The sequence below is a fragment of the Zea mays genome, chromosome 10 (genome assembly GCF_902167145.1).
Source record: "Zea mays cultivar B73 chromosome 10, Zm-B73-REFERENCE-NAM-5.0, whole genome shotgun sequence".
NCBI classification, from domain to species: domain Eukaryota; kingdom Viridiplantae; phylum Streptophyta; class Magnoliopsida; order Poales; family Poaceae; genus Zea; species Zea mays.
The window spans coordinates 9576536-9603497 of NC_050105.1; the positions used below are offsets into that span (position 1 = coordinate 9576536).

At 43.7% G+C, this 26962-nt stretch overlaps 2 protein-coding genes across 2 annotated transcripts; both read right to left on the reverse strand.

Annotated features, from left to right (window-relative positions):
• Window positions 1–12872: 12872 nt before the first annotated feature.
• On the reverse strand, window positions 12873–15796 carry LOC109943062 (uncharacterized). Its single transcript, XM_020545853.3, has 2 exons — window positions 15142–15796; window positions 12873–13940 (listed from the first exon to the last, which is right to left on the reverse strand). The coding sequence occupies exons 1-2, from the start codon at window positions 15621–15623 to the stop codon at window positions 13823–13825; spliced, it is 600 nt and encodes a 199-aa protein (XP_020401442.1). The 5' UTR covers window positions 15624–15796; the 3' UTR covers window positions 12873–13822.
• A 2623-nt stretch (window positions 15797–18419) lies between these two features.
• LOC103640825 (uncharacterized) lies at window positions 18420–23391 on the reverse strand. Its single transcript, XM_008664293.4, has 2 exons — window positions 22737–23391; window positions 18420–21535 (listed from the first exon to the last, which is right to left on the reverse strand). Exons 1-2 carry the CDS (start codon window positions 23216–23218, stop codon window positions 21418–21420), a joined length of 600 nt encoding a protein of 199 aa, XP_008662515.1. The 5' UTR covers window positions 23219–23391; the 3' UTR covers window positions 18420–21417.
• Between the last annotated feature and the right edge of the window lie 3571 nt (window positions 23392–26962).

The following is a 26962-nucleotide window of genomic DNA, read 5'->3' on the forward strand; positions in this document are numbered from 1 at the left end:
GGGCACCACGGGGAGAGAGAGAGAGAGGTGGGAGATGGAGGTTACTGCGCGGGAGAAATCAAATGAGAGGAAGAGGGGCTAGGGGAGGGGGGCGCGCATGGGGAGGATAGGGGCGCTAGGGGCGCGTGGGCCGAACTGGGCCGGACCGGGCCGGGCTGGGCCGGGCTGGGTCACTCCGCGGGTCAAAACCCGCGACACGCGCAACCACCAATCGGAATCCGATCGCGAACCAAAATCCGAAACAGGACGAGACGAACACGCGACATCAGACAAAGAAATGTGCTTCGGCTTGATGCAATACTCATGTCAACTTAGGTTTTGTTTATCCACCACATGGACACCGGTCACTATACTGCTTTGAAATTAGGGACGAAGGAGCGAAATGGGAAGAGAAAAGAGAGTAACGCCTGAATTTGGTGAGTAAAAAGAAGAAAAAATTCTACCCCCAAATTCAGGGCGTTACACGTGTCCTTATTGTGCTAAAGATACAGTTTGTTTTCGTCTTAGTGCTGGTGGCAAGATATGTTACTTTGATTGCCATAGATGTTTTCTACCCTTCAATCACCCCTTCAGAAGGCAGAGAAAGGAGTTTAGGAAGGGCACCATCGTCACGAAGGGACCGCCCAAGCGATGTAGTGGGATATAAATTACAGAAGAGTATAGGAAACTTGTCCTAGACGATAATGGGAAAAGGTATCAAGGTTTTGGTGAGAAGCATAACTGGACTCACATATGTGGCTTGTGGGAGCTTCCTTATGCTAAGTCATTGATTTTGATGCACAACATCGACGTCATGCATCAAGAGAGTAACTTTTGCCAAGCCCTCATAAATACATGTATGGATTTCCCTGATAAAATGAAAGACAACGACAAGGCACGCATGGACTTAGCAGTGATATGTGGTCGTCCAACCCAAGTGCTTAGAGAAAACGGAGGCAAACCAAAAGTTGACTATTGTTTGATACCTAAGCAACGGAAAGAAGTGATGAAGTGGATGAAGGATATTAAATTCCTCGATGGTTATGCTGCTGGTTTTAGAAGATCTGTGAACTTGAAGACAATGAAGATGAATGGACTGAAGAGCCATGAGTTTGTAGCATCCCAAAAATTCAAATCCTGAAATTTTCTCAAACTTGCTCTAAATTCAAAATGAATTTCAAATTTCATTTCAAAATGTTTGTTTGCGAGTTGATATCAACAAATAAAGTATAGTGGTCTATATTCTCTCCAAAATCCTCCTCAAAATATCCTACAAATATTTCCCCAGTGATCCCCCTCAAATTCTTCCAGAAATACTACCCAGATATTTTCCGAGTAATCCCCTTCAAGTTCTTTCCAGAAATACTGCCCAAATATTCCACCGATATATCTCCAGGTATTTTCCTCTTGAGAAATACCTTCAGAATCATTTTTCAAGTCCCTACAAATATTTTCTTCATAACTTTCCTCATGCTCATACATATACGTATGCCTCCAGTGTCATACGGTGAGCTCTACAAGCAAATCTCACTTATACAAGACAAATACATGCTAACCTCCCACTAATCATCTCATCCTCCCACTAATCCTCTCATCCCTCCCCCTAATCCCCCCACCATGGCTATAAATAGAGGGGCAAGGGCCTCCTCTCATCCCACCCCAAGCCATTTCATGGCAACTCTCTCCCCCCCCCCACACACACCCACTCCATGTTCCACACAAGCACACACTAGCACAAGGATCGTTCGATCGTTCTTCGATCGTTCGTCCCCTGTTCTTAGTTTGTTCGTTCGTTCGTCCGATCGTTCGATCGTTCGTCCGATCGTTCATGGTTCGTTCGTCCGTTCGTCCGATCATTCGATCGTTCGTCCGTTCGTTCGTCCAAATAATCTTTTTCCTACCGTTATGCTGCCGAAATTCCGATCGTTCGTTCGTTCGATCATTCATCGTTCGTTCATAGTTCCTATTCATCATTCATCGTTCGTTCATAGTCCCTATTCATCGTTCTTCTAGAAAATCTTTGTCCTGCCATTATGCTGCCGAAATTCTGATCGTTCATCCGATCATTCGATCGTTCGTCCGTTCGTTCATCCAAATAATCTTTGTCCTGCTGTTATGCTGCCGAAATTCCGATCGTTCGTTCGTTCGTTCGATCATTCGATCGTTCATCGTTCGTTCATAGTTCCTATTCTTCGTTCATGGTCCCTATTCATCGTTCTTCCAGATAATCTTTGTCCTGCCGTTATGCTGCCGAAATTCCGATCGTTCGTTCGTCCGATCATTCGATCTTCGTCCGTTCGTTCATAGTTCCTATTCATCGTTCATCGTTCGTTCATAGTTCATATTCATCGTTCGTTCAAACGACTATTCACCATCACTATTCACCGTTACTATTCAATGACACTATTCACCATCGTTACTATTCAGAGTTACTATTCATCATCGTTACTATTCATCATCGTTACTACTCATCGATGCTATCTAGTAACTTTTTCGTCGTCACTATTCATCGTTACTATTCATCATTACTATTCATCGATTAGCCGATCACCCCAAATTTCAACTACTCATACATCATGCTGTCCAGTCCACCTAAGACCAGCCAGACCCATATTCCAGTCATACGAACTCCGGTGACTGTGATTTTCCTTCCAGTAGGGAACTTCCCATCTGGTCACCCATCCCAGGTTTCTCCAAGTTGAGCATGCTTAACTTTGAGATTCCTTCGAACCAGGCTCCCAAACTCAGATTCCAATAATTCTCGTTTCTAAATTCTTATCAAACTATTCCCTATCCAACCATGTCATCCCTTAAGCATGGCCCATATTCCAGAAAACTCCCAAAATACTCTTGTCCCATATTCTGCCTATAACTCTCCTGTTCATACTAAGTCAGACGATTCATTCGTCACTATTCTCACCAACAGTGAACTTCGCTGTGCTACACCACATACACCCAGCTATAAATACACCCAGCTACCCTCTCCCTCTCCACACACACTCAACACCCTCAGCCAAGGCAAACACCCCACCCACGCAGTTACTCCGCTCTGCCGGCTACACGCATAGTGTCGCTTCGCCTCCAGTCCACCCTCCTGGTAAGCACCTTCGCTCCACCACCAGTAATATCACAACACCACATGACACAGATTCTACTCAAGACTACCCATCCATATATCGCTATTCTGACCACTATACTAAATATTTGATGGTATACTTGCTTGTTTGTATGTTTGCTTGTTCATGTTGCATAGTTATCGGAGCGTTCGTGCCATCTCGTGGAGGCCAGATCTGCAAGTCTACGCCAGGCGGTGGAGCCAGAAGCCAGTTCCGCGAGCTCCCCTTTGATGCATAAATTACCTATGATTTTTCAACCACAACCCTCAGCATGTTATTTTATGCATGATATGATTTTGAGACAAGTTATTATGGCCACCCAGCCGCTTGCCGCAATCAATCCCTAATATATATGTTCTAAATGATTTGAGAACATGTGTGAGTTTTCAAAAGAAAATGCTTTTCAAAATGTGTGTGATGAAGGGTTTTCACCCTTATCACCTTGTGAGTGGGATAATCAGGGACTCCCTGGTTTAGGGGAGGGCCTAAGGTGTTGGCTCTGCTGGTTTAGGCGTGAGCAGAAGGATTGTCCCCTCATATAAGGACCGGTTTGTCATCTTCACTACCTGTACTCTTTAATAGTACAACCACTCGAGACTGTATGGGCAGTCACTCAATCTGAACTCGTACGGTCCAACCCCAGGGTTATGAAGGCTGGGGAGCACCGGGAGGATAAGGAGGGGGAAAGTTTTGTCCGGTTTGGACATGGTGGTGGCCTGACTCCTTCCGGATAACTGTTAAGGTTAGGACGTGCGGGGAAAGAAAGAGAGTCGGATTCGGGTCTCATTGGCCATGGGATCGCAGAGCCGAACTAGTGGGTAAAGTGTACACCTCTGCGCAGAGTTTGAAAACCTATTCGAATAGTCTGTGTCCACAGGAATGGACGAGTCTGGTATGGTATGGCAATTAATGTTTTGTTTTCCAAAAAAAGGGTGCGTTTGAGAAAAGTGGTTTTTAAAAGGTCCGGCGGTTGAGCCGTGAGCTATGGTGGACGGGAAGTCCAGTGGCTGTTTTTGAGAATGAAAACCAGTGAGAAACTGCTGAGATACCTGGATGGTTTAGTCCAGGGGATTTTGTTATAATACTGAAAAACTTCCTGCTCCTTTTGGAGAGGATGCGCTTTGCAAAAGTACAAAATGTTTTTCAAAACAACCCTGCATAAAATATTGCCGTTTCTGCAAAATATTCTGAGCTCCACATATTCCATGCATTATATCTGATTTCCCCATTCCGCGGGTGAAGGTGGGCTGCTGAGTACGTTTGTACTCACCCTTGCTTATTTATTGTTTTTCAGAAAAAGGAGATCGGGTAAGAGTTACGACTGTTCCCAACCTTGCCTGTGGCTGTTGGACCGCTGAATTGCTTCACTGCGTATATCGGGCTGCTTCAGCCCCACTCTGATGATATGTCTCGAGTTGTGGACCAACTCTTAAAGTTGTTCGCCACCTTTGTAGGTTTGTCTCGTTTAAGCAGATTTGGTATCATCTGATGTATAAATGTGTTTACTAGCCTCCTGGGATTAGTAATTGTATCACATTTGAGTCCCAGAGGTTTGGGGACGCTTCAGGTGGTATCAGAGCTGTTAGGTTGGCCGCAGGACGTAACCCTTAGCCTGATCAAAAGTTTTTGAGTCCAAACTATTTTTTTTAAAAAAAAATCTTGCTCTCATCCCTTTATTTTAAAAATGCTTTCCCCCTTTCCTTCTCTTAGAAGTTAGATGAAGGTCCGTTGCCAAACCAGCTTTTGCCAGAATGAAGATGGTTTCCCCAAGTTGCTGAGAGCATGCACAGTTCGCCTCGGAATCAGGAACCAGCCAGAGTATCATGGTCGTGAATTCGTCGAGCATGGCATAAAGAAGTGTGTCGTGACTGTATACATTGGATCCAGTCCGCACCATGTGGAATGGAGTGTCACTGCTGCTGGGCACAGATTCAAAGACACCTGCCAAGTCGTCGCTCGCAAGGCATTGAGGGCCCTGTGTCAGATCTATGAAGAAGAAGTGGCCGACACCCCGCTCAGATTCTTTCCGCCCTTTTAGAGAGACCGTCCCGCTTGGATGACCAGGATGCGTGCATTGGAAGAGCAGCAGCTGCTTGAGGACGACCCCACAGTCGTGTACCTCACTGCATACCTGCTCACCTTGGATGCACAGTATGATTTCTTGGCTCGACACCACCGTCAGATGATTGCCCGAGCAGAAGATGCAGAGAAGCGCAACCGTCAGCTGCATGTGGATCTCACCACAGCTCAAGCCCGTGCAACTGCCTTGGAGAGTCGTGAAGTCATTGCTGTTGAAGCCCTGAAGCAAGCCGAGGATGAGCACGTCCAGAAGTTGATGGAGGCCTACTTGGTAACCCATAACCAACGTAGAGCCCTGCGGATCCAAGAGCCCGCTCCATCCAACCCTGTTCAACCCATCAGAGCTGAAGATCCCCAGATTCTTGAAGGTCACCCGGTCTCTATCAGAGGAGAGAAGAAGGCTTGGGAACTCCCGGAAGGAGCCATACTATTGGAAGGAATTCCAGTCTTCCCTAAGGCTATGGATAAGCAAGAGCACCCTGAATCCTCCCAAGATCCCCCGCCAGAATTGTTTGAGCCCCTCTCCATGAAGAAGATTCTAGCACCGTCCCTTGAGGTCAAGGAAGAAGCTGCAAGCACCCCGCCAGCACCACCGCCCTCTGAGGAGCTACAAGAGCCAGTCCAGCTTGAAGAAGAGTTCAACCACGACTTGCCATCTCAGTCGCCGCCAGAAGAAGTCATCAACATCAGCTCCCTCTTGACCCATCCAGGAGATGTCTCAGATTGAAGTTGTGCGCCAGCCTCGCCAGAAGAGAAGCTGCCAGATCTGAGTTAGTTATGCCCAGTCCTCTGCATGCATTGGGTAGTGAAGTTTTTCTTCACTTTGGCTAGAGCCCCGCATGTATGAGAGGTAATCGTGTAGTCTTGTGTTTTGAAAAACTCTAGTTGTGTGGCCCCCTAGGGCATTTCAAAATGAATTTCGCTTGATGATTTCTCCCCTTTTGAGTGCATATGTGATGCTTTAACGTTATTGCTCATAAGTTGCATTTAGCATAGTTCTCAATTCAGGAGCCAAGCAATAGTAGTTATGCTTAGCCCCCGAATCTGAGTAGTCCGTGCTTTGAAAAACTCTATTCTTCCCTTATTCAAAACATTTGATTTGTTTGTGCTTATCATTGCTGAGCTTGTGTGTTTTCTTTCTTTTTAAGAAAGGTTTTCTCTAAAACACAAATCATAAATTAGATCTAATCCTCACCTTATGCTTCCATTCTCATCTTAACCCATCTCAAGAGAAAAAGCACCTTACCCAAGAAGATACCGAGAAGCTTACCCTTGAAGCCTGGAACAAGCTACAGAAGAAACCAGTCCAGCCGCTCAGTCAAAAGGACCGACCGTGAGAATCAAAGCACTACCCCGAGTCAAAGTAAACAGGAAAAGAGGACAAAAGGAGTTATTACCATACAGAGAGGCAAAGATTCTTGGAACCAGAGACCACAAACATCAGGGTCATCGACCCCACCACTCACCCGTGCCCCTCGCACGCGTGCCCGCCTCCATGCGCACTACCATCGCCCCACGCCCCCTTTGCAGCGCACTACCGCCACCCACGCCCCCTTTTGCAGCGCACCCACCGCCATCATCGCCGGCAACAGGCCCCCATTCCCCTTGTCACACCTGCTGCCTCGTGTCACCTACTCCATCACCGCCACTCCGCACCCGAGCACCCACACTCGCCTATAAACCCCCCCACCAGCTCCCTCAACTCCCATCTCGCTCAAAGCAAAGCACACTCCAGATAAACCCCCCTGCCAAATAGCAAGCAACTCCATTTTCCACTCCCTCGCCCCTAAGATCACAATGCTCGGTGATTCTTGGGTTGAAGACTGTTGCACATGGTTCATAGTCTTTGGTTTCCTCCAGTGTATGATAGTAATACTCTTTGATAGAATCCTCGAGTGGGAAGAGCAAAGAGAAAGAAAGAGGCAGTGAAAAGTGAAAAGTGAGAAGAGAAAAGAAGATAGTGAAGAGAAGATGAGAAGAAGGTTCTCCCAAAATCAACCCTGTGTCAGTCATTTCTCCGCAGCCTGCTCAAGCAGCAACAGCAGAAGGTCCCGTAACACCCTTGTTATGAGGTACTTCATGGAGTTCAAATCCCCAATATTCAAGAGTTCTACCCTCATTCTTTTTAAGTGGGGTAGTGTTCCAGTAAGGTTCCTGCTATGGAGAAAAAGAAGAAGGCCTGTGGCAAGCTTGTGGAGGACCAGATCACCGAAGCTTATAAGTTTCTAGATGAGAAGTGGTCACCCAAGTTCCATTGATGAAGCACCAGAAGACCAATCAAGGAAGGAATCCATGTGGGAGTTCGCAAGAGAAAGGTTTGCGTGTTGGCATCGATGCTTCTTCAATAAGCTAGTTGCCAAGCGAAAGCTAGAAGCCTGAAGATGATCTTGAGTAGCCAGAATCAGCGTTTGCAATCAGCAGCCGGATGCTCCGCAAGGGCCAGATTTTGTTGAAGTTCCATCTCCTCGAAGAGTTGCAAAGTGAAGATATGTAGCTGAAGTAAAGCTATACCCATAACCCTTCTAAGCCGAATCTCGAGGACGAGATTCCTTTTAAGTGGGGTAGATTTGTAGCATCCCAAAAATTCAAATCCTGAAATTTTCTCAAACTTGCTCTAAATTCAAAATGAATTTCAAATTTCATTTCAAAATGTTTGTTTGCGAGTTGATATCAACAAATAAAGTATAGTGGTCTATATTCTCTCTAAAATCCTCCTCAAAATATCCTACAAATATTTCCCCAGTGATCCCCCTCAAATTCTTCCAGAAATACTACCCAGATATTTTCCGAGTAACCCCCTTCAAGTTCTTTCCAGAAATACTGCCCAAATATTCCACCGATATATCTCCAGGTATTTTCCTCTTGAGAAATACCTTCAGAATCATTTTTCAAGTCCCTACAAATATTTTCTTCATAACTTTCCTCATGCTCATACGTATACGTATGCCTCCAGTGTCATACGGTGAGCTCTACAAGCAAATCTCACTTATACAAGACAAATACATGCTAACTTCCCACTAATCATCTCATCCTCCCACTAATCCTCTCATCCCTCCCCCTAATCCCCCCACCATGGCTATAAATAGAGGGGCAAGGGCCTCCTCTCATCCCACCCCAAGCCATTTCATGGCAACTCTCTCCCCCCCCCCCCCCCACACACCCACTCCATGTTCCACACAAGCACACACTAGCACAAGGATCGTTCGATCGTTCTTCGATCGTTCGTCCCCTGTTCTTAGTTTGTTCGTTCGTTCGTTCGATCGTTCGTCCGATCGTTCATGGTTCGTTCGTCCGTTCGTCCGTTCGTTCGATCGTTCGTCCGTTCGTTCGTCCAAATAATCTTTTTCCTACCGTTATGCTGCCGAAATTCCGATCGTTCGTTCGTTCGATCATTCATCGTTCGTTCATAGTTCCTATTCATCATTCATCGTTCGTTCATAGTCCCTATTCATCGTTCTTCCAGAAAATCTTTGTCCTACCGTTATGCTGCCGAAATTTCGATCGTTCGTCCGATCATTCGATCGTTCGTCCGTTCGTTCATTCGTTCGTTCGTTCGATCATTCGATCGTTCATCGTTCGTTCATAGTTCCTATTCTTCGTTCATGGTCCCTATTCATCGTTCTTCCAGATAATTTTTGTCCTGTCGTTATGCTGCCGAAATTCCGATCGTTCGTTCGTCCGTTCGTTCATAGTTCCTATTCATCGTTCATCGTTCGTTCATAGTTCCTATTCATCGTTCATCGTTCGTTCAAACGACTATTCACCATCACTATTCACCATTACTATTCACTGACACTATTCACCATCATTACTATTCAGAGTTACTATTCATCATCGTTACTACTGATCGATGCTATCTAGTAACTTTTTCGTCGTCACTATTCATCGTTACTATTCATCGATTAGCTGATCACCCCAAATTTCAACTACTCATACATCATGCTGTCCAGTCCACCTAAGACCAGCCAGACCCATATTCCAGTCATACGAACTCCGGTGACTGTGATTTTCCTTCCAGTAGGGAACTTCCCATCTGGTCACTCATCCCAGGTTTCTCCAAATTGAGCACGCTTAACTTTGAGATTCCTTCGAACCAGGCTCCCAAACTCAGATTCCAATAATTCTCGTTTCTAAATTCTTATCAAACTATTCCCTATCCAACCATGTCATCCCTTAAGCATGGCCCATATTCCAGAAAACTCTCAAAATACTCTTGTCCCATATTCTGCCTATAACTATCCTGTTCATACTAAGTCAGATGATTCATTCGTCACTATTCTCACCAACAGTGAACTTCGCTGTGCTACACCACATACACCCAGCTATAAATACACCCAGCTACCCTCTCCCTTCCACACACACTCAACACCCTCAGCCAAGGCAAACACCCCACCCACGCAGTTACTCCGCTCTGCCGGCTACACGCATAGTGTCGCTTCGCCTCCAGTCCACCCTCCTGGTAAGCACCTCCGCTCCACCACTAGTAATATCACAACACCACATGACACAGATTCTACTCAAGACTCTACCCATCCATATATTGCTATTCTTGCCACTATACTAAATATTTGATGGTATACTTGCTTGTTTGTATGTTTGCTTGTTCATGTTGCATAGTTATCGGAGCGTTCGTGCCATCTCGTGGAGGCCAGATCTGCAAGTCTACGCCAGGCGGTGGAGCCAGAAGCCAGTTCCGCGAGCTCCCCTTCCCCCTTCGCCGAATAAGCACGGCAAGCTCACTGGATCCCTTTGATGCATAAATTACCTATGATTTTTCAACCACAACCCTCAGCCTGTTATTTTATACATGATATGATTTTGAGACAAGTTATTATGGCCACCCAGCCGCTTGCCGCAATCAATCCCTGATATATATGTTCTAAATGATTTGAGAACATGTGTGAGTTTTCAAAAGAAAATGCAAAGGGAACTTGCATGAGTAGTCACTACCAAGGTCAAGGGAAAAGAGACCATACATGGAAGTGGTTTGCCCATTTGATCAAATAGAGATGATAGATGCTGCTTGATCACTTGACAAGCAACACCGAAATCGTTTCAAGGAAGAGATCTTCGGGAGATAACACATCAGTGTAGTTCCATAATGGATCATGACTAGAGACCTTGATACCAGCATCCGACGAGTAGCACAACCCTGTGTGCGCATTCACAGGAGGCTCTCAGTTTCGCTGCGGCACCATAAGTCCTTGATCGTGACACCACTACCGAACTGGCACCAATAATGAATCTCACGTAGCAAAAATAGATTGTGCCAAGATAACGCATTGACATAGTCTCACAATGGATTACAACTACTAACTGTGATACCAGCGCGTGCCAAGTAGCGCAACCATGTGTGTACATTCACAGGAGGCCCTCGGTTTCGTCACGGCACCATCGGTTTTAGTCATAACGCCATTACCAAACATAACCAATAGGAAATCTCACACGACACAAATGAATTGGGCAAGGGTGACAATATACAAGGAAATACTCCACCTGTAAGAATGGTTACAAGTAGAGAGCCAAATAGATTATGACCCGATGAAATGAACAAAACACGACCATAACCTAAATTGGTTGATGAAGGGAGTATGATGGGAGACTGTTAATTCAGCCCCAGGCATATTTATATGCCCATCATAGAGATTACAAGGTCAAGGATTAGTATCTGATTAGATACAGAGGGAAAACAATCATAAGATTAAGTTGGTAGGCCTTCAATAGAGATGGGGAATCCAAAGGCATCAAACTTTAAGAAAATGGTCAGACAAGCTTTTCCTAGGTTAGGTTAATAAGGCGACAAGATGATACACAAGGAGAGGCCGAATACAATAGGGACCTCAACCTGCATCAACTGAACAAGGGAATGGTTCTAAAAGGAGACATGACTTGAGATCCTTGTTTTAAGCTTAGGTACATTTTATGTCCAATAAGGAAATTGTCTACGCATTTATTTGTATGGGCTTTATCATGGAGTGATAATGGACCATTCAAATTTGGGGCATGGTTCACTAAATAAGAACATGGCCTAATTTTTGGTTTAAACAAACAGGTCACAACCTTCTATCGGCACATCCAGTACAAGGGAAAACACATATGACACCTTAATAGATTATCTAAAGAACGGAGGACAACTATTTCATCGAAGTCCGTAATACCGCATTACACCACATTATCTACAATCAATGGTTGTTGGAATAAAGATGAGAGAAGCATTTTGGGTGTATAGGTGACAAACATGATGCAACAATCAGGATGCATGCTCGTCCTATTCGTCCTCACTGATTTTGCCAACACACTGTGGCAATAACGTTCTATGTCGGTGGCATACGTTCTCTCTCGGTATCTTGCTAGTCGTCAACTACACATACGTTTTCGAGGTTAGTGTACCTGCAGAAAAAATCCATCACATCCCATTTTTCCATGATGCAGTTCACACATGACAGTTTATCTCAGTTTATACTCTATATTTTTCTATATGGAGGCCAGCTCTTCATTAAGCGCCGAGCCACGCGTAGGCGCTGTTGCCACACTTTAACCATAGGGCAACTCATTATGGTAACTCACCTTCTTACCTGAGCGTAGGTGCGTCGTTACAAGTACATTACACTTCTTAGTATTCCCATGTCTGTATGTATATCCATACACATTCATGGGGTACTGATTCCCAGAAAAGTAAATACTCCACATCGCAGCCTTCATATATACATATGTGGAACATGTATATAATCAAGCGCAACAATTAAGCACTCCCCTAGACCGACGTTTGTTCGGTCATGCTCTCACATCTCACCTTACCTTGAGTGTCGATCCATTAAAAATTGAATGGCCTCAAAAATAACAATACACATGTATGCAATACCCTCGGTTGTGGGTTAGTGGTTTTCAAATAAGCCACCTGATAGTCCTTAGTTTAGGGCTTAATAGAGGATGTCGCTAGCATTATAGTTTTTCAAAACTGTTTTTCAAAGTCAAACAATGGGTTTAGTTGAAAATAGGTTTTTCGAAACCAAAACTTTGTTTTTAAAATACGTATGTGACCGTATTATACTTAATCCTCCTCTGATACCAGCTGTGGCAGAACCTCCCAAGTTATTGGGCCCACATGCACATGTCCTTGTCTCAAAGACCTCAGACGGCTATGCATGTGCACCAAATAACTTAACAGGATCCGTCCGAGTGCCCCAAGGACCTCAGATAAACCACTTACAACCAGAACCGTGGGATTAAGTAACACAAATCACACACACCAATATTTTGCAGCGGAAATCTTATTACCAAATTTTACAAGTTACAAAAATTTACTTCGTACATGATCGGAGTGATTACTACAGTGATTCAAAGAAAGAAACTTTGAACTGTTATAAATTATTTATAGTTTTGAAATATATGCTAGCTCAAGTGACCATCCTCAATAAGAAGATAAAGACGGGGTATACTTATATAAGAAGGCCGAGCCCACCGGCACTTAACACCATCAACAGCAGCACAAAACTATAACCTGAAAAACAACAGGGAATAAAACCCTGAGTATGGAATTACTCAGCAAGACTTACCCGACTAAAGAAAAGACTCTCAAGGATATGCTGGATTTGGGAATCAAGGAGAGACTTTAGCAAGAATCAACTTAGATACTTTTGCAGAAAATAGCTTACTAAAGTGAATCCTTACTTTTAATGTTTTAACGCCAGATTAAATATTAATAGACTCTGTTTGCATCTGGTCTAATTTCACCATCTCATCAATACAACATCATTTTTATGCATGAGGTTCACATCCTGACTTAGGTTGTAGGGCAGTGACCAAGTCTTCATAACCGCGAAGGTACGGCGATCCGAATCGATTATACTCAGCTGAGGATCTCCAATCACACGACATATGTAGCACTTAACCCTTGCATATGTCAACCCGCCACCGGGGTTCTTAAGACCAGATCAGGTTCACGCGAACCGAGAGCACAGATACACCACCGTCCAGCCTCTTGCCACGGAGGGTACACGCTACTCTCGCCACCGCTCCACGCCCATTCCGTGTTATCTTATTCTGGCCTTAGTCTGCCCGAGGCAAGGCTTACCCATGACGAGGCATGTGACCAGTTAAAGGGTCCTCGATCATCAAGCCTACACACGCATCAATCCTTAATCAACCTGGGTAGAACATCACCTGTTCCTAGCCCAAGTCCCGATTTACGTATTTCCACCCTTAGGATTGTTTGTGTTCCTTAGGATGAAAAGAGCATCACAGGGAACTTTGCAGTAAGATCCCACCATGCTCCCAATGAAAATATATATTCTTGCAGGTAGAAGCCATCCTTCCTCAGGATAACCCCTGAGCTAGGCAGTATTGCAAAAGACAACCTCTATCCACAAGATCTAAGCAGGGCTAAGCATTTTTGTAAATCATATTTTTGATACTTCACCAGAAGTATCTATAAAGGTATGGATATCAAGGAAGGCAATGCATCAAAGGGTTTCAAGCAACTCCTATAAACCTAATGCACATTTCACTAGACTTAAAGTGTGCAAAAATTATTTAAAAACACAAGGAAGGGGTTGCATGCACCGGGGCTTGCCTGGAATAAACACTAGGTTAGTGTTGTTAGACGATGACCCTTTGGCGAGGAGCTTTTGTTCTGCCACTCGCTCAGTCTATCCATCTTCAGGTTGGCCCGACTGATGACATCGTCTTGCGGAGATGTCCACTCTTTGCATCCTCTTGGGGAATACTTGGCTCTTGACCTTTGCATCACGTGACCAACTAGCGTACCTAATGAGATGCATAATGCACATGAATGAACATTCAGAGAAATGGCGCGAGATAATACGATGCTACACAAAAGAGAAATAAAAACACTTAATGGCGAGGCATTACAACACCCATGAGTAAACTCTAGACGTCGATAAATGACTAAACACCATAATCTCGCTTCTCTAGCTTATCCGGATCTAACTCAACATCACGAAACAATAATTTATCACAAGATCTATGCTTTACTTAGCTAAAGCATAACACTGAAGGCAAACAATACTTAGACACATCAACCACGGATACCTATAGTTTAAGGTAACGAATAGAAATACTTTAATTAGCTTTTAGAACTACTAATCTAGATTATCATGTATAGCACATCAATTAAATCAAGCATCACGCCACTTATTCTAACAAGTAGAGCCTTATCAAACCACATAGAGTTTTCATAAGTCCACAATTTAAAATCTAAAGACCTAAAACACTAATGGATGATGACCACTAAGTAGTTTTTGGATTTTAACTAAAGCGGACCAACCGATGCTGCTTACCTCCAATTGATTTGGACCATGATAAATAGTTATTCAAGATTATTAATTTAAACGATCAATATTCCTCTATGTGATTTAACCGATCACCCAACATAGAATACGACTACTAGAGCAAAGCATCGACTTCTTTAAACAAACATCATTCATCACAGGCAATACTGACCACGCCTACCAGTAAAACATTCGAAACACGAAACCTATCCTTCGTCTTACTAATACACCATGTCGCAAATATAGAAATTATTCAATCCTACTTCACTTAGGTTTACCCACATATTCATCGCATAATAAACATCTAAACCTAACCTTCACATGACGACTAATCTACGACCGTGATCACAAGCACTTCACAAACATCTAATACACCACAACACGCATGCTACAGACAAGATCATTATCGACTTGTATATATAACCACTCCGGGCATAGGACCAATAACAATGAATTGGCTTACCACACTAAACCGAACTCAAATTCACGATATCGACGACGATCTGCAGTTCACCCATTTTACCGAACATCCGAAGAGTCCTACGCTAGAGCTAATTTTTACCACACAAACAAAAATCAACTAAGCACGAGCGCCACCGACGGATCCTATTAAACACATCATTCGTTTCATCCATCTAACAATTTAGCTAACATGAATCATAGATCAGCTTACCGACCTAAACCAACTCGATGATCGCGAGAACGACGATGGTCCTGATTTAGGCGTTTTGTCGAGCACCAAGCAAGCGTTGCACGGCAAGATGACGTCGAGGCGAGGATCAAAGATGAACAACTGGCACGGCGCGATGGCGGCTTGAACAGAGACGAGACCGACGGCGAGGTTGAAGCTGGACGGGGAGCCGATGGCGCTGGGGCAAGGGGGTGAGGCCGAGCGCCATGGGGCAACCTGGAGGACGAGCTCGGGCATGGAGATAGCAGAGGGGCGAGCACCGGCGCGAGCAGAGGCAGGGATCCGAGCTGGGGGCTGGGGCGAGTTCGCCATGGAGCAGAGGAAATCCGAGCGCAAGGAGGAAGAAACAGCTGGGCGGCCGAGCGCCATGGGGGACGGGCGCAGGGAGCAAGCTTCGCGCCGCAAGAAATTCTGGCCGGGCGCCAGGGAGAAGCGAGCGCCGTGCACAGAGGGAGAGAGGAACGCCATGGCACTGCTCGGCTGGAAGCAGACCAGAGAGAGAGAAAGGAGTGGCTGCGCGCTAGAGGAGAGATCGAGCGACTGGGCGACGAGGAGATAGCGACGACAGGAAATAAGTACCACGCGCCCGGAGAAAGATCAACGGATAGCGGTCACAAAAATCAGAGGAAGAATATCAGGGAGAGGGAGAGAAACACGCAAGGAAGGAAGAAATCCAGGACGCGCGCGAAACAGATAAGGACGGCGGGAAAAATCTGGGAAGAAAAAGAGCGGCCGGATTTTTCTCTAGGCTGAGATATTATCTATTTTTTTATTCAAATGATACAGATATCTATAATCTGAAATTAGAGTTAAAAAGAAACATAAACGAGTTGGATTCGAACAAGACTAAACACAAAATTCAGATAGAATTTGATTTAGTGATCACTCTGGAATTCAGATGAATTTTTACCAGGTACTTATATCTGAAAATTTGGATCTGGGCGAGAAACGACAGACCGAAATAGACTGTTTTCGGCATCGATAATTCGCTTTGCGTGATTCGACTAAAATTAGCCGAAATCAAATCCGCTAATGCATATGCGCTTTTCGTCGCCAAAACAGTGTGATGAAGAATGAATAAAATCATAACCTCGCGCAAGATTTCGCGCGATTCGAATTATTTTACCTCGAATATTTTAGTCGTCAAGTTCCAACTAATTTGCTCGGGATAAAAATCATCCGAGTGGGTCGGGCTTCCGAATTCGTATTCGCGCGAGCGATGAATTTTAAATAATCACCGAACGCACCGATTTTCGGGACAACTATGTTCCGAGCATCACGAAAATTTAAGAAGAGCCCGGATAAATAGAAGTAAAAACGATGTCGCACTCGTGACAAACAAAACAGATGCAATAGCTAAAAATCGCGATAGCGAAAATAATTAGAATTTAGCATCTGTTTTATCCACTGATATTTCGTGCTTAAGTCCATACTCGTTGTCGAGCAGACGGTAAACACCTGGGGTGTTACAGCCCTCCCCCCTTAAAAGAATCTCGTCCCGAGATTCGGAGCGAAAGACTTCTAAGGGTAGAGAAGCATGTAACTCATGTCCATATCAGCGGTAATCGCAAGGCAGTCTCAAGCGAAGACGAGTGTTTCAGAATGTGGTTTCTCTAGCGAACATAACATATATCGATGTAGGCTAATTTAGAAATGTCCACCAATAGAGACGACATCTGCCAGCAGAACACATAAGGTTCCATGTGTGCAGTTTGCTTTTTCTGATGACACTGTACTATCTGAGTCTGTTGAGCAAGCGACTAATACGCGATTTTATCCAAACAGAATCAGATGCACCATCTTGGGTAAAACACACAGAAAGAGGTTTACCAACAAGTGGTCGCGATAAGTTCATAGCACACGAGACGGGTGTGAATGTCAAATAACATCACAGTTAACTCGTGTTAGCCAAAGAATCCAAGTTCATGGAAGGTGATATAAATTTGAGAAAATCATTAGCGGATGGATTCGTAGATGCTGCCTTCGCAACCAATCCACTTTATCAAACACTAGGCATGTCTCGACTTGATCACACATGCTGGAAAAACATACGTGAGGCGATCAAGGCATGACTGGAGCGATAATTAGGTGGTTATCAGTTGACTTGACTTGATTCTTGCAAGTACTTCCTTAGGATGGGTTGAACCAAAGTGGGTTCAGGCAAATCGATAAAACAATCTCTAAACTCAACCTTCGTTCATTGGGCAGTTACAAGTTAGTAACACCAACTTGTTGAACTACTTTTGACATTGGGTAAGTCCTCTCAGTACCATCGGTAAGCCAAGGGTTGAGAGTTCTCATTCGCTAGCAAAAGGTCATACATTCGGGTAGAAATCCATTTGGTCAGGTTATTCATCCGTTTCTTCATACGAGATGAATTATCCACTTGGTTAGGGAATACTTGGATTAAATAAGAGAGCGAATGAACAAACTCCTGCATTTCAGCAGCAGGGAAAGCAGATCTCTATTTTGAGAGCTAATCAATTATCTTTCAACACTAAAAAGCTCCAAGGCTTCACCTTTACACAAAGGATGCAAAGGGAACTTGCATGAGTAGTCACTACCAAGGTCAAGGGAAAAGAGACCATACATGGAAGTGGTATGCCCATTTGATCAAACAGAGATGATAGATGCTGCTTGATCACTTGACAAGCAACACCGAAATCGTTTCAAGGAAGAGATCTTCGGGAGATAACACATCAGTGTAGTTCCATAATGGATCATGACTAGAGACCTTGATACCAGCATCCGACGAGTAGCACAACCCTGTGTGCGCATTCACAGGAGGCTCTCAGTTTCGCTGCGGCACCATAAGTCCTTGATCGTGACACCACTACCGAACTGGCACCAATAATGAATCTCACGTAGCAAAAATAGATTGTGCCAAGATAACGCATTGACATAGTCTCACAATGGATTACAACTACTAACTGTGATACCAGCGCGTGCCAAGTAGCGCAACCATGTGTGTACATTCACAGGAGGCCCTCGGTTTCGTCACGGCACCATCGGTTTTAGTCATAACGCCATTACCAAACATAACCAATAGGAAATCTCACACGACACAAATGAATTGGGCAAGGGTGACAATATACAAGGAGATACTCCACCTGTAAGAATGGTTACAAGTAGAGAGCCAAATAGATTATGACCCGATGAAATGAACAAAACACGACCATAACCTAAATTGGTTGATGAAGGGAGTATGATGGGAGACTGTTAATTCAGCCCCAGGCATATTTCTATGCCCATCATAGAGATTACAAGGTCAAGGATTAGTATCTGATTAGATACAGAGGGAAAACAATCATAAGATTAAGTTGGTAGGCCTTCAATAGAGATGGGGAATCCAAAGGCATCAAACTTTAAGAAAATGGTCAGACAAGCTTTTCCTAGGTTAGGTTAATAAGGCGACAAGATGATACACAAGGAGAGGCCGAATACAATAGGGACCTCAACCTGCATCAACTGAACAAGGGAATGGTTCTAAAAGGAGACATGACTTGAGATCCTTGTTTTAAGCTTAGGTACATTTTATGTCCAATAAGGAAATTGTCTACGCATTTATTTGTATGGGCTTTATCATGGAGTGATAATGGACCATTCAAATTTGGGGCATGGTTCACTAAATAAGAACATGGCCTAATTTTTGGTTTAAACAAACAGGTCACAACCTTCTATCGGCACATCCAGTACAAGGGAAAACACATATGACACCTTAATAGATTATCTAAAGAACGGAGGACAGCTATTTCATCGAAGTCCGTAATACCGCATTACACCACATTATCTACAATCAATGGTTGTTGGAATAAAGATGAGAGAAGCATTTTGGGTGTATAGGTGACAAACATGATGCAACAATCAGGATGCATGCTCGTCCTATTCGTCCTCACTGATTTTGCCAACACACTGTGGCAATAACGTTCTATGTCGGTGGCATACGTTCTCTCTCGGTATCTTGCTAGTCGTCAACTACACATACGTTTTCGAGGTTAGTGTACCTGCAGAAAAAATCCATCACATCCCATTTTTCCATGATGCAGTTCACACATGACAGTTTATCTCAGTTTATACTCCATATTTTTCTATATGGAGGCCAGCTCTTCATTAAGCGCCGAGCCACGCGTAGGCGCTGTTGCCACACTTTAACCATAGGGCAACTCATTATGGTAACTCACCTTCTTACCTGAGCGTAGGTGCGTCGTTACAAGTGCATTACACTTCTTAGTATTCCCATGTCTGTATGTATATCCATACACATTCATGGGGTACTGATTCCCAGAAAAGTAAATACTCCACATCGCAGCCTTCATATATACATATGTGGAACATGTATATAATCAAGCGCAACAATTAAGCACTCCCCTAGACCGACGTTTGTTCGGTCATGCTCTCACATCTCACCTTACCTTGAGTGTCGATCCATTAAAAACTGAATGGCCTCAAAAATAACAATACACATGTATGCAATACCCTCGGTTGTGGGTTAGTGGTTTTCAAATAAGCCACCTGATAGTCCTTAGTTTAGGGCTTAATAGAGGATGTTGCTAGCATTATAGTTTTTCAAAACTGTTTTTCAAAGTCAAACAATGGGTTTAGTTGAAAATAGGTTTTTCGAAACCAAAACTTTGTTTTTAAAATACGTATGTGACCGTATTATACTTAATCCTCCTCTGATACCAGCTGTGGCAGAACCTCCCAAGTTATTGGGCCCACATGCACATGTCCTTGTCTCAAAGACCTCAGACGGCTATGCATGTGCACCAAATAACTTAACAGGATCCGTCCGAGTGCCCCAAGGACATCAGATAAACCACTTACAACCAGAACCGCGGGATTAAGTAACACAAATCACACACACCAATATTTTGCAGCGGAAATCTTATTACCAAATTTTACAAGTTACAAAAATTTACTTCGTACATGATCGGAGTGATTACTACAGTGATTCAAAGAAAGAAACTTTGAACTGTTATAAATTATTTATAGTTTTGAAATATATGCTAGCTCAAGTGACCATCCTCAATAAGAAGATAAAGACGGGGTATACTTATATAAGAAGGCCGAGCCCACCGGCACTTAACACCATCAACAGCAGCACAAAACTATAACCTGAAAAACAACAGGGAATAAAACCCTGAGTATGGAATTACTCAGCAAGACTTACCCGACTAAAGAAAAGACTCTCAAGGATATGCTGGATTTGGGAATCAAGGAGAGACTTTAGCAAGAATCAACTTAGATACTTTTGCAGAAAATAGCTTACTAAAGTGAATCCTTACTTTCAATGTTTTAACGCCAGATTAAATATTAATAGACTCTGTTTGCATCTGGTCTAATTTCACCATCTCATCAATACAACATCATTTTTATGCATGAGGTTCACATCCTGACTTAGGTTGTAGGGCAGTGACCAAGTCTTCATAACCGCGAAGGTACGGCGATCCGAATCGATTATACTCAGCTGAGGATCTCCAATCACACGACATATGTAGCACTTAACCCTTGCATATGTCAACCCGCCACCGGGGTTCTTAAGACCAGATCAGGTTCACGCGAACCGAGAGCACAGATACACCACCGTCCAGCCTCTTGCCACGGAGGGTACACGCTACTCTCGCCACCGCTCCACGCCCATTCCGTGTTATCTTATTCTGGCCTTAGTCTGCCCGAGGCAAGGCTTACCCATGACGAGGCATGTGACCAGTTAAAGGGTCCTCGATCATCAAGCCTACACACGCATCAATCCTTAATCAACCTGGGTAGAACATCACCTGTTCCTAGCCCAAGTCCCGATTTACGTATTTCCACCCTTAGGATTGTTTGTGTTCCTTAGGATGAAAAGAGCATCACAGGGAACTTTGCAGTAAGATCCCACCATGCTCCCAATGAAAATATATATTCTTGCAGGTAGAAGCCATCCTTCCTCAGGATAACCCCTGAGCTAGGCAGTATTGCAAAAGACAACCTCTATCCACAAGATCTAAGCAGGGCTAAGCATTTTTGTAAATCATATTTTTGATACTTCACCAGAAGTATCTATAAAGGTATGGATATCAAGGAAGGCAATGCATCAAAGGGTTTCAAGCAACTCCTATAAACCTAATGCACATTTCACTAGACTTAAAGTGTGCAAAAATTATTTAAAAACACAAGGAAGGGGTTGCATGCACCGGGGCTTGCCTGGAATAAACACTAGGTTAGTGTTGTTAGACGATGACCCTTTGGCGAGGAGCTTTTGTTCTGCCACTCGCTCAGTCTATCCATCTTCAGGTTGGCCCGACTGATGACATCGTCTTGCGGAGATGTCCACTCTTTGCATCCTCTTGGGGAATACTTGGCTCTTGACCTTTGCATCACGTGACCAACTAGCGTACCTAATGAGATGCATAATGCACATGAATGAACATTCAGAGAAATGGCGCGAGATAATACGATGCTACACAAAAGAGAAATAAAAACACTTAATGGCGAGGCATTACAACACCCATGAGTAAACTCTAGACGTCGATAAATGACTAAACACCATAATCTCGCTTCTCTAGCTTATCCGGATCTAACTCAACATCACGAAACAATAATTTATCACAAGATCTATGCTTTACTTAGCTAAAGCATAACACTGAAGGCAAACAATACTTAGACACATCAACCACGGATACCTATAGTTTAAGGTAACGAATAGAAATACTTTAATTAGCTTTTAGAACTACTAATCTAGATTATCATGTATAGCACATCAATTAAATCAAGCATCACGCCACTTATTCTAACAAGTAGAGCCTTATCAAACCACATAGAGTTTTCATAAGTCCACAATTTAAAATCTAAAGACCTAAAACACTAATGGATGATGACCACTAAGTAGTTTTTGGATTTTAACTAAAGCGGACCAACCGATGCTGCTTACCTCCAATTGATTTGGACCATGATAAATAGTTATTCAAGATTATTAATTTAAACGATCAATATTCCTCTATGTGATTTAACCGATCACCCAACATAGAATACGACTACTAGAGCAAAGCATCGACTTCTTTAAACAAACATCATTCATCACAGGCAATACTGACCACGCCTACCAGTAAAACATTCGAAACACGAAACCTATCCTTCGTCTTACTAATACACCATGTCGCAAATATAGAAATTATTCAATCCTACTTCACTTAGGTTTACCCACATATTCATCGCATAATAAACATCTAAACCTAACCTTCACATGACGACTAATCTACGACCGTGATCACAAGCACTTCACAAACATCTAATACACCACAACACGCATGCTACAGACAAGATCATTATCGACTTGTATATATAACCACTCCGGGCATAGGACCAATAACAATGAATTGGCTTACCACACTAAACCGAACTCAAATTCACGATATCGACGACGATCTGCAGTTCACCCATTTTACCGAACATCCGAAGAGTCCTACGCTAGAGCTAATTTTTACCACACAAACAAAAATCAACTAAGCACGAGCGCCACCGACGGATCCTATTAAACACATCATTCGTTTCATCCATCTAACAATTTAGCTAACATGAATCATAGATCAGCTTACCGACCTAAACCAACTCGATGATCGCGAGAACGACGATGGTCCTGATTTAGGCGTTTTGTCGAGCACCAAGCAAGCGTTGCACGGCAAGATGACGTCGAGGCGAGGATCAAAGATGGACAACTGGCACGGCGCGATGGCGGCTTGAACAGAGACGAGACCGACGGCGAGGTTGAAGCTGGACGGGGAGCCGATGGCGCTGGGGCAAGGGGGTGAGGCCGAGCGCCATGGGGCAACCTGGAGGACGAGCTCGGGCATGGAGATAGCAGAGGGGCGAGCACCGGCGCGAGCAGAGGCAGGGATCCGAGCTGGGGGCTGGGGCGAGTTCGCCATGGAGCAGAGGAAATCCGAGCGCAAGGAGGAAGAAACAGCTGGGCGGCCGAGCGCCATGGGGGACGGGCGCAGGGAGCAAGCTTCGCGCCGCAAGAAATTCTGGCCGGGCGCCAGGGAGAAGCGAGCGCCGTGCACAGAGGGAGAGAGGAACGCCATGGCACTGCTCGGCTGGAAGCAGACCAGAGAGAGAGAAAGGAGTGGCTGCGCGCTAGAGGAGAGATCGAGCGACTGGGCGACGAGGAGATAGCGACGACAGGAAATAAGTACCACGCGCCCGGAGAAAGATCAACGGATAGCGGTCACAAAAATCAGAGGAAGAATATCAGGGAGAGGGAGAGAAACACGCAAGGAAGGAAGAAATCCAGGACGCGCGCGAAACAGATAAGGACGGCGGGAAAAATCTGGGAAGAAAAAGAGCGGCCGGATTTTTCTCTAGGCTGAGATATTATCTATTTTTTTATTCAAATGATACAGATATCTATAATCTGAAATTAGAGTTAAAAAGAAACATAAACGAGTTGGATTCGAACAAGACTAAACACAAAATTCAGATAGAATTTGATTTAGTGATCACTCTGGAATTCAGATGAATTTTTACCAGGTACTTATATCTGAAAATTTGGATCTGGGCGAATTTGGATCTGGGCGAGAAACGACAGACCGAAATAGACTGTTTTCGGCATCGATAATTCGCTTTGCGTGATTCGACTAAAATTAGCCGAAATCAAATCCGCTAATGTATATGCGCTTTTCGTCGCCAAAACAGCGTGATGAAGAATGAATAAAATCATAACCTCGCGCAAGATTTCGCGCGATTCGAATTATTTTACCTCGAATATTTTAGTCGTCAAGTTCCAACTAATTTGCTCGGGATAAAAATCATCCGAGTGGGTCGGGCTTCCGAATTCGTATTCGCGCGAGCGATGAATTTTAAATAATCACCGAACGCACCGATTTTCGGGACAACTATGTTCCGAGCATCACGAAAATTTAAGAAGAGCCCGGATAAATAGAAGTAAAAACGATGTCGCACTCGTGACAAACAAAACAGATGCAATAGCTAAAAATCGCGATAGCGAAAATAATTAGAATTTAGCATCTGTTTTATCCACTGATATTTCGTGCTTAAGTCCATACTCGTTGTCGAGCAGACGGTAAACACCTGGGGTGTTACACGAACTAGTGGGTAAAGTGTACACCTCTGCGCAGAGTTTGAAAACCTATTCGAATAGTCTGTGTCCACAGGAATGGACGAGTCTGGTATGGTATGGCAATTAATGTTTTGTTTTCCAAAAAAAGGGTGCGTTTGAGAAAAGTGGTTTTTAAAAGGTCCGGCGGTTGAGCCGTGAGCTATGGTGGACGGGAAGTCCAGTGGCTGTTTTTGAGAATGAAAACCAGTGAGAAACTGCTGAGATACCTGGATGGTTTAGTCCAGGGGATTTTGTTATAATACTGAAAAACTTCCTGCTCCTTTTGGAGAGGATGCGCTTTGCAAAAGTACAAAATGTTTTTCAAAACAACCCTGCATAAAATATTGCTGTTTCTGCAAAATATTCTGAGCTCCACATATTCCATGCATTATATCTGATTTCCCCATTCTGCGGGTGAAGGTGGGCTGCTGAGTACGTTTGTACTCACCTTTGCTTATTTGTTGTTTTTCAGAAAAAGGAGATCGGGTAAGAGTTATGACTGTTCCCAACCTTGCCTGTGGCTGTTGGACCGCTGAATTGCTTCACTGCGTATATCGGGCTGCTTCAGCCCCACTCTGATGATATGTCTCGAGTTGTGGACCAACTCTTAAAGTTGTTCGCCACCTTTGTAGGTTTGTCTCGTTTAAGCAGATTTGGTATCATCTGATGTATAAATGTGTTTACTAGCCTCCTAGGACTAGTAATTGTATCACATTTGAGTCCTAGAGGTTTGGGGACGCTTCAGAGTTCCACATAATTATGGAAAGGCTCATGCCTGTAATGTTTTGTGGGTACATTTCCGATGCTGTGTGGAAAACGTTAGCTGAAGTTAGCTATTTCTACAGATAGTTGTGTGCTAAAGAAATCAGAAGAGATGTGATGGAACAGCTAGAGAAAGAGGCACCGGTGCTTTTGTGCAAATTGGAAAAAATATTTCCACTGGGTTTTTCAATCCAATGTAGCATCTCTTTATACATCTTCCATATGAGGCTAAGGTCGGTGGTCCTGTTCAGTACAGGTCGATGTTTCATATAGAAAGAGCATTAAAGAAGCTTAGAGAAATGGTGGGCAATAAGGCTAGAGTTGAAGGATGTATTGCGGAACAATTTAAACTGAAGGAGGTAGCACACTTCACAAGTTGTTACTTTGCAGAAGAACATAATGTATTTGCTCGAAAGAAGAGGTACCATGATGATGAACGAGAGATGCCTCCGTGTAGTGATCTTTCGATTTTTCAGACAAACGACAAAGACGTTGGTCCACCTAAGGCATATCACCTCACTATGGAAGAACGGAAGTCTGCTTTACTGTACATGTTCACGAATATGCCTGAGGTAGAGAAATACTTTGTGTAAGACTTATTTCCTTAAATTGTTCATATGTGAATTAGTTTATGTTATCAAATATCTCATGTCATACAATAATATGTGACAGCGAGTTTGATGAACAAAACATGAGGTGTCTCGGTAGGCCAACAACGAGAGACACAGACAAATTGCGACGCGATGGAATGCATGGGCGACCTAATTTCATTATGTGGCTTCGGGACCATGTAAGTCTCAATTATGTGGCTCCTAGACCTAATTTTAGTTAACTAATATTACATAATTTGCTAATGCTTTGTGGCATAATTGACAGTTTGGGGAGGAAATGAATTTGAATGATGACTTACGTTAGTTATCTATTGGAAGTGTAACTGCCAAAAGCTATGGACGTTACGACGTCAATGGATATCGATTTCGTTCAAGCATTTTCGAATCTAGTCATCCTATGGCCGCCACTCAAAATAGTGGAGTCGTTACTAGGGCAACTGACATGGAAGGACACGAAGCCTGCTATTACGGGAAAATCAAAAATATTATCGAGATTACATTTGCTGGAAATAAGCCTTTAGCACTAGTTTTCTTTGAGTGTAAATGGTATGACCCGAAGTATTATAGGACCGAATTTGGGATGACACAGATCCAACCTGAAAAATTGCTTCAAGGACACGACACGTATATCCTTGCCCATCAAGCAGACCAAGTTTATTTCTTGACATATCCATGCAAAAAGTTGTCTACATGGAGGGTTGTGTACAATGTAAATCCCCGCGAACGCCTATACACTCCTGGTGAGGACGGATATCAATTTGGTCACCTTGAGCAGGTTGATGAGGTGTTTCAAGAAGAAGAGTTGCCAACTAGTTTTCATATTGATCCTGCACCGGCATTAGATTCACTAGTTGCAGACGTTAATGACTTAACTTTTCCCGAGAGACGGAGAAGACAACCTGTTAGGAGAAAAGTTACATGGCGACCTCTGCATAGAAGAGAACAAATAGATCCTGGTTTTGATGATATTTAACAAGTAAAGTTATTTTGTTATTTCATTTGTTTCTAATTTTTAAGGATTGTCATTTTTAATGCACTAATGAATAATTTCTTATTTTTGATGCAGGATGCTGCCAAAGTCAGTGAAGGGGCTGTTGAAGGGCCTGGGCCTTTTTCAGGGCAGTTCTTCGAGCAGCAGCAGATGCCAAGAGCTGTTGAGCGCTGTACATGGAGATGAGGTAACATATCTTGTACAACTAAATTTGTTTACATATTTACCTGTTTCTAAATCTTGAGTTGTATGTACCAGGATGAGCAGCACAATGAGGAGGAGCATAATGAGGAGGAGGAGCACAATAAGGATGAGCATCATGAGGAGGTGCAGCACAATGAGGAGG

Bases quoted from the DNA above. Each gene is read 5' to 3' on its own strand.
- LOC103640825 (XM_008664293.4), bottom strand. From the start codon at position 23,218: ATGGCGTTCCTCTCTCCCTCTGTGCACGGCGCTCGCTTCTCCCTGGCG. The intron at 21,536-22,736 runs GTCGGTAAGCTG...GCATCTCATTAG, and splicing joins CGATCATCGAGTTGGTTTAG to GTACGCTAGTTGGTCACGTG.
- LOC109943062 (XM_020545853.3), bottom strand. From the start codon at position 15,623: ATGGCGTTCCTCTCTCCCTCTGTGCACGGCGCTCGCTTCTCCCTGGCG. The intron at 13,941-15,141 runs GTCGGTAAGCTG...GCATCTCATTAG, and splicing joins CGATCATCGAGTTGGTTTAG to GTACGCTAGTTGGTCACGTG.